General features: G+C 39.1%; 1 protein-coding gene across 6 annotated transcripts in view; it reads left to right on the plus strand.

Moving 5' to 3' along the window:
* Nucleotides 1–7,433, plus strand: part of nrxn2a (neurexin 2a) — a 120,996-nt gene extending 113,563 nt beyond the window's left edge. For all 6 annotated transcript variants that reach the window (XM_044370836.1, XM_044370840.1, XM_044370837.1 and 3 more), the window contains 3 exons: nucleotides 1,094–1,422; nucleotides 3,495–3,579; nucleotides 4,857–7,433. In XM_044370836.1, the coding sequence (XP_044226771.1) occupies nucleotides 1,094–1,422; nucleotides 3,495–3,579; nucleotides 4,857–5,659 (1,217 nt within the window). In that variant the 3' untranslated portion in view covers nucleotides 5,660–7,433. The remainder of the gene's footprint in view (nucleotides 1–1,093; nucleotides 1,423–3,494; nucleotides 3,580–4,856) is intronic.
* Nucleotides 7,434–8,998: the final 1,565 nt, after the last annotated feature.

Raw genomic sequence — 8,998 nt, forward strand, 5'->3', positions numbered from 1 at the left:
GATTTTAAACCAATTAACTAAAAACACATAACCCATGTCTAAACTCCTATCGTCCCTCTTAACCACTGTGTGTAATTAGATACTGTGTGTAATTATTCTATTTAAAAATAATTAAAATGCTGTGTAATGAAACTAACATGTGACATAAGTTCTCGTTCCTCCTAAACTGAAAGATTAAACCTCAACACCTGGATGTGTTCACATCAGATGAACCCCTTCTCCCTTTCTTGTTCCCTGCAGCCTTGTATTACCTTACCATGCACGACAATGACCATTTTACAATCCCAAGCTGACATTTTTTGCTGCGACAGAACAGCCCTGACAGGCTGTTAAAGTAGATCACTGATGCAGCCATTAACTTTGCTAATAAGTATTCTCCTGAGATGGGCCCATTACTGCAGTCCTCCTCCTCTGATGTAACACTGCTTATCAGAAAAGCTGCTGACAATGGCGCTGTTAGATATCATTGCCCCTTTCAGGAGGTGAAACAATTGGACTAGGGGGAAAACCAGAGCAGAGCATGTTTTAATGGCCTAATGGCTGATAAAGTCAGCAAGGGGAGGGGTGTTTAGCTTATATTGTCATTTAGCTTTACACAGTCTAAAGTATAGAGTAAGAAGATATCCATTTTAATAATTTGCCCAGTCTTGTAAAAAGAAGTCATAAGATAAGCATTCTTGCACCGTATATTCTGGAGTTAAGAGAGAGATAAATAAATATCCTGGAAAACATCTGTCCCTTTTCCCTACAGACACTTTGCTAACTTCTTTAGGGAGAATTCAAAATGACTATCTCTGTCCTATCAAAACACGTAAATAGACACCTAAATGTAATCTTTAAGCCTCCTCTGATTATTGTAACCTGCATGTGTAAAGTCTAAGTTATAAACTTGCTGCTAACTAACCCCTTTTAAAGTTAAAATCTAAATCAAGCTTTAAACAATTTACTAACTATAATGTCTATAATCACTAAGTCCCACCTGGTCCAAATTATGTTCCTGTGCAAGCTCTCTCATATGACTTCTCTATGTCTACTGTTCCATTCTCTCCCTTTTTCTGTCTTTCTCTTTCTCCATGTCTCTGTCTAACTTTAGGGAGACAGTTGACCATCTTTAACAGCCAGGCAGCCATTAAAATTGGCGGTCATGACAAGGGTCGACCCTTCCAGGGTCAGATTTCAGGGCTCTACTACAACGGTCTCCAGGTGCTCAAACTGGCAGCAGAAAATGACCCCAGTGTTCAGGTGGAGGGGAACCTGCGTCTGGTCGGGGACTCACTCTCTGTGCTGACCACCGACACCACCTCCGCCACCCCGCTGGCTGTGTCCGATATGTCTACCACAATCATGGAAACCACCACCACTATGGCTACCACCACCACCCGCAGGCAGCGCTCACCTAGCTTGAGGGAGAGCATCTCAAAGGTCAGAGAGTGTTTAGGAATACTTTAAGAAAACTGGATGATAATTAATTAACAGTTGGGAGTTAACTGGGTGGTAACTTAGATGAGGGCTGTTCATAAATCAATGTTTGCTGGAGTTTTTACACAATCTTACTGGTACACTATTAAGTCATTACTTTTCCAGGAGGAAGAAATTATGGGATTTTAAAATGGTTTAGCAACAGAAGGCAATAAATACAACATGTTAGCATGAAGTAGGTCTGTAGAGACAGGGGGCTTTGCATAGTTTTTAACTTTTTAATTGTTGCATTTCCAAGAATTTCTTCTTTTTGATATTGAAAATGGTTCTGCCCATTGTGTATGCCCAAATGAAATAATAATGGACAAGAAAATTATCATGTCAAGACCTTAAGAACAAAAAGGGAATTAAAAATGATCATCTATATTTTATCATACAAACGCACCCATATTTTATATGTCATTTGGTCTGTGTATTGAATTTAGAGGCCATCTATTGCTAGTAGTTTGAGGGCATTCTTAATAGTGTCAACCGATATTAACCTTTTACTTACCAATTCACTCGTTAAAAAGAAAATAAAATAATGATATGTTCTATTTCTTTATATATACCTTTCCAAAACAAGTTTAACCCTGAGTCTGACCACAGAATAGGGTTAAGGATGATTTTCTCTTGTATTAAATGTACACATATTACATATGTACATGTGTAAAATAACACACCTGGATCCTTGATGCTTATTCTATCTCAGTATCACTTTTTTATATGCTGTTAATACTTGGACGTTGTCCATTCATGTTGCATTAATACATGCACTGAAATTTAACATATAATACCATATCCTACTGTGTCAAGAACAATCAAATGGTCCTTGGTTCCTCTCTACACTTTATGCAATGACCACGACACTTAACTTTGGAAAAAGGAGCCCTAGTTCTGTCAAAAATAAGAAGTCTTTATATTGGCATCTTCTTCTGATTCTAATGCTAATCCAAAATTGAAGGGAGTCTCCTCTGAAAGTCTCAGAGGAGGATTAACTGTGATGTTTATTGTGCAGGGGTTGAATTGTACATGAGTACTCATCCAGGGTAAAGTTATTCTGATTTTTTATTGGTAATCAAGACAGAAGTTGCTGTTAAAGCTTGAAATCAAAATGCACCACATAGGAATCTCAAACAATAATCATTTCTTTATGCAACAAAAGCCTGTATGAGACACCTACTGTATACATTTCTAACTGCAACACCCATCACCACTGAAGACACAAATAATTATAATACAATCAAATCATTAAATCTAATGTCCTTTGTAGAGATTATATGCAGTATTTATTAGAATAAAATACTACATAAATCATATAGTAAATAGTGCACATGTTATCTTACAACAGGTTTGGTACCACCATTTCAAATGATCTGATTTTTAATCCAAATGCTGCAAAGCTGCCAAATTGGCAGTTGTCCTTGGAGTCCTGAGGTTTCAAAGAAATGAAAAAAGGCACCTGCCACTCCTAATAAAAATACAGAGTGCATTTTTCATTACATTTCTCGTGTACGGATTGCCTAAAATTGCCTTCTCTGTATTTTCAATTTATCCAAATAATCCATTAGTGAACCATCTATTCCCCACTCTGCTCAGGTATTCTGAGTCCACCGTGCACCCTAAAATCCAATTTAGACATATTGAAGCATGATTTAGCATGTGAGAATTTGTTTTTGCAATATTGAAATAAAAGAATTCTACAAAAAGCAAATTATATAGAATTAAATGAAAACACTGCATAGCATTTAGCCCACTGAGGATTTGCTTTCCATCAGCAGTGCTCTTACTTTGTTTGTAAACACATAAAGTGAGCCAAAGGATAAAAAAAACAGCTGCATATGGGCCCATTTTGGTTTCATAGTCTTACTAGTTTCGCTGCAAGCCAAAACACTGAAGTGCAATACAGTGCAACACACTGCAGCTTTCCCAGCCAGCAAACACACTCATAAAACAGTAAGCAAAAAATCTGGATGATGGGAGTATGTTGACCATTTGTTTGTTAAATCAGCTAACGCATCTAATTTTCCATTCAGCCGCAGAACTCTGACGATATTTTGGTGGCGTCAGCCGAGTGTCCAAGTGATGATGAGGACCTGGAAGAGTGTGAACCAGGAACAGGTGGGTCAACCATGGCAAAAACAGAGATGGGAGTACAGCTCTTACCCAACTACTAGTAATGTTACTTTTAAAAATGTAAAAATGTCAGAACACACTGACTTCAGGCAACCAACGTTGTTTTAAAATGTTCAATTCTCCATTTCCAGTCATGCCATGTTCATACACTCATTTATTCAAGGGTCCTGTCAAACGGTTCTCTGCTTTTGGATATTTGCTACAGACTCTGCTAACATTATTTCATCCCATATATGAGCTTTTAAGTCATTTCTTTAACTTACTAAATTAGATATAAGAAAAATCATTACGAAGTGCACTGCAGTCATTAAGAGTGGCTAACAGTAGACAGTGGATCAAGGCTTGTAACAGAAGAAGCTGAGGAACTTAAGAAGGAGTCTGCCCTTATTATGGGTGCCTCAATTATTAATATGACCTTATCAGAATTGTTTGTTGTTGACTCACCCTGCAAAGTGTGACTCAAATGATGATGCAAGAGAACCAAGCAGCCATGAGCAAACAAACCTCACAGGCTGAAATATTCCTTCACAACCATACGGAAGACACTCTGACCTCAGAGTCAGATCAAAGTAAAATGTCACAGTATGAGAGCTGTAGAGCTAGAGATATTTGGTGAGGAATTTATATCCCAGTTGTTGATGAAAGATATCCAGTATAGGGCACACTGGTTGCTTTTCACACAATATTCCACATGTGATACGAGATTGGTTCCTACATAAAATAACTTCTTTTCTCTTGTCACCCTTTACGCCTGCCTACAGATGTGCATACAGTCGCAATTTGATTTACTGTTCTTTTGTTTGTCGTGTGCTCTGTTTGTGATATGCTCTTCATTCAGCTGCCGCCTTTCACGGGTCACCTTGTATGTTTGTGTCTACATGTGAGCTCTTTTATGTTTTTGCTGTATTGCATTCAAGTTTCATTATGTTACACATATATTCTTGATCTGCACATTGACTCCACATGAGAATCAAAAGCTGCATACATCGTTCAAGAGCAACGTCACAGTGGTTTTAATTTGTTTTTCTCTTCGTGTGCTATATGTTGGTGTAAATAACCTCATACAGTAAAATAGAAATCAGCATATGTGCGATCACGTTAAATTATATCACTGATATTATCACTAATATTAGTTCTTCAGTGCTATTCTACATAATTAGCAGATTGTGCTTCTACTTTAATGAGCGTAACTGTTCAGCCAGAATTTCAGTTTTAATGCTGTTCTAATTTAGGATCCCCCACCTTTTCTGTTTCCTTTCTAGGAGGTGAATTAGTGTTGCCTATTATAACAGTGGATTCCCTTGAGCCCCCATCCATCGCCACCCGTTACCCCGTCATCCCTCCTCCCCCTACCCTCCTATCCCCACTTGAAACCACCAAAGAATCCCTGATACTCCCTCCTCACCCTTCCTGCCCTCCGGACCAGGAGGACTGTGGTGACCCTGTGGAGGTCTCGGCCTTTGGCTCTGGGGAGATGACGGAATCCGATGACGAGGACTTTTACAATAATAACTCCCCTATGGTCACTGACAGGACAGTCCTTCCTCCACCTCCCGCCGCTGGTGATGGTGGAGTCCAGAAACCCCGCCCCTTACCTCCTTATGTTCCCACCACCAACCCTGACCAGCTCCATATTCCCGCAGGCAAAATGAACACCCGCGACCAGGTGCTTCTGCCCCCTGCTCCTCCATCATCCCGAAACACACCAGGACTAACTTACCCCCCCAATTTTCCCCATGTGCCCACAGCCAACCCCACAGCCTCTGATGAAAAGAGCCAACCCGGCGCCGTGGAGGTGATCAGGGAGTCGAGTAGCACCACGGGGATGGTGGTTGGTATCGTGGCTGCTGCTGCTCTCTGCATTCTTATCCTCCTCTATGCCATGTACAAGTACCGCAACCGGGACGAGGGCTCCTACCAGTCAGACCAGAGCCACAATTTTGCCAACAATTCCACTGTGGAGGGCAACGGAGCAGTGGTCAAAGACAAAAGCACAGCAACAGCCTCTGTGGCCAAGGCAATCACAAAGGGCAAAAAGAACAAAGACAAAGAATACTACGTCTGAGAACAGAGAAGGAGCGTATAGGCATGCGGACTGAGACAAGAAGATGAGAGCTTTTGTTTCGCTCCCCCATTTTGTCCGGTTGACCATCAGAGAAATTTCACAGGCCACCAAAAAAAAAAAAAAAAAAACAACTGTAAAAAGCAACTGCATCTTGCTTTGAACAGTTACATTTCCCTTAAAAAGTCAAGGTTGCCCAGCTCCTACTAGTGATGAAATCCTCATCTATGGCACAAGATCTGACTCATGCTCTGTGTCGACATGTGCACTCAGTCTGCATTCACAGATTCTTTGTTAGTGTGTCATTTTTATGTTTTTAACAAGCTAGGAAGAAGCATATCCATTTTGGCTTTGTATATAGCATGGATATGCTACAGTGAAGAACATGCTGAGAACATCCAGACAGATTTGCCTAAATGTTTCTTTGTACTTCTTGTTCTATCTCAAGTCTCAATGTCCCCATTATGATATATGAGGCAGAACAGACCACTTATTGAATTTTTATGGTAGATGAGCAGAGAGCACCCGAGTAATTCTGACTACACTCAAAATGAAAGCCTTTATTTGGATAAGACATCATCTCTGCAGCCTCCATATTATGTTATGTGGGTTAATAGCTCCCCAGTCACTCTGCCTCTGTCCACAGGAGACAGTATTATGTTGCTGGTGCAGTATCATAAATGAAGCATGATATTTAGCTCTCCCAGTGAAAAATACGGGATTTTAAAGGGATTATAAACTCACTCAACATACTCCAGGCCAGTGAACCTTATAGTATGATGGATCAGAAGCATTTTTTATGTGAGATATCACAGTCAGTGTGCCATGCCATTTCAAGTAGGGATAATTGTGAAAAGGTCAGTCTACACCAGTGAAGGTATTTCTCTGTAAACATTGCTTGTATGTACATATAGAGGTTAGCAGATTGAAGAAGCATTGTGTATGCAGTGATAAACAGGTATCAAGAAGAACCAACGCCCGAGATGCTCTGCCCTCCCTCCCTCCCACACAGCTTTCACAACGACATCCAAAACGCTGCAGCCCAAACTTCACAGGAATTTTTTGGGGAACACGGAGTCACGTTTGAGGAAGATTTTCTGATTGCTTCTTGGAAAGGGGAGAATGAACCCAGCTTCACCAGAGGCTGTCATGGGATAATTCAAAAGCACACAGAAATGTAAACATATCTTTGAGACATAGATATTCCTTGTAAAGCAGCCAAACATGTATTGTTTTTTCTATCAGTTACTAAAAGACTATTCTATGAGATGAATAATTGAAGGTTTGTGAATTGTATTGATATTTCTCTGATATTTCGATGTATCTTGTTACCACTACTCTTAACACGTTACATTTTAGATTGCCTTTTACTTAAATCCAGACAAAAAGCACACTCTTTCCTCTGATAGCTGCAAATATCTTTTTGTTTTTGCATTATTTACAGTTCAGATTATGCAGAGAAAAACACAAGGATGGAACAAACAAATGTTTTGTTTTGTTGCATTGTGCATTTTATATGTGCTGAATCTGTTACTCAATGGATCTGATAATATAAAGCCATTTTCTCTGTTGAGTTATGTCTACATTTACTTATTCATGCTCTGTGATTTCCTGTTATTTTTTATGAAAGTGCCATTCAAACATGAGCTGCTCAGCGCTCAGAAAATATTCCATTCCTCACTCATTGCTATTGTATAGTGTTCATGTGAAATGGATCTTAATATGTGTACAGAACGTGGATAAAGATGAAAATACACTTGATTATATACTTTGTACACACCTGTGTTGTGTGTTGCTTCTTGTAGATTCACAAAGAAAATGCACTTTATTTGCCTTTTATTAATGGATGCAGACATTATACACACACAGTACACACTGTAATTTTAAAAAAAAATCAGAATGAACTAATAGTGACATGAATTAGGATTTCAGGTAGCAATAATAGTATATATCAAGGTATATATTATGTGAACACAAGTGACCCTCTAGTAGCCACACCAGTCCGACCAGCTGCAATGGTTGCACTTTCAATTAGTAATGTAATGTACCCATTACACTAATCTAACTATTAGTGGTTAAGCTTTGAGAGTTGGGAATGTTTTGGGATGAAAAGAAACCCAATGAATTCACAATGATGTAATTTTACAAAGGTCACACTTTGCTAACAAGATAAGCTAATATGTTTAATATAAAGAAACAGCATTTCACACAAATTGCAGGTCATGATATGTTTTAAAAATGTCTCTTACACTTGAGTTTCATCATCATCTACTCTTGCTCTCTTTCCTCTCTTTTGCTCTCTCTCTCTCTCTCTCTCTCTCTCTCTCTCTCTCGAGCGCTGCCTTGTTCTGGCGTGTTAATGCCTGCATGTCCAATGTCTATTATAAAAAGAAAATGTTTTTTTTTCTGCACCTTACTGTAGCTGTCTAGTTCAGGATTGCATTAACATAGATCTCCTTGGTTTTAGTGAGGTTGGTTTAGACACATGAAGCTTTAATGGAACAAGATATTAGACCAGTTAAACTCCTGTTAGGGTCTCTGGTGGTTCACACCACACAGTGTGACAGGTTCAGCTCTTGCTCGTGGCATTTTGTTGCAAGTGACATCACTTGTAACTAGGCTTGGGCTTGGAGACTACAGATTTTTAGGCAGGAGAAAGATGCACTATGGGAAGAGTGATAGCCAGTGTCTTCAGGAACTGGAAGTCATGATATCTCAGTTTTTAGTATTTCAGCGCTTAATTTCTAGATTCCAATACAAAGGGCAAGGATATACTGTAACTATATTGTATATCAGCCATCATATAGCGTGACTTACCATACAAAAAATGACACTGACAGTTATTATTTTATAACTTCAGTCTATAGCACATTAATCGATTTTTTCCATAAGTGCTTGTTGTTCACTTTGTTACATTATTAACACATGTATTCTTTGATAAGAGCAGTAATATCTAAATATCCAAAAGTATTGGCGTAATTCATGAGTCCTGGTTGGTTTGTCTCCTGGCTTGCTTATTAAAGCACTCTCTGTAACATCTTCAACCATTTTGGATAAAAACAATAGTCTGCTATATGTTAGGCAGCAGTAACACGTTTTGTGTTGTTTGACTACCCCCTGCTGAGAGGATAAGGAACTGTAGGATGAAGAGGTCCGCATCACTGAACACCAGAGTCATGTGAAGTAAAAGTTGCCCTCACCAAAGCAGCTATTAGCAATATTTCTATGAGATAATGTGAGGTTTATCACAAAAGACAAGCGCTTATAAAGATTATATTTCAAGCCAGCATGGTCACTCATCACATTTACCTGTTTGAGCTGCTGTGACTGATGCAGAATGAC

This window comes from Thunnus albacares, chromosome 13, assembly GCF_914725855.1.
Source record: "Thunnus albacares chromosome 13, fThuAlb1.1, whole genome shotgun sequence".
Classification (NCBI taxonomy): Eukaryota; Metazoa; Chordata; class Actinopteri; order Scombriformes; family Scombridae; genus Thunnus; species Thunnus albacares.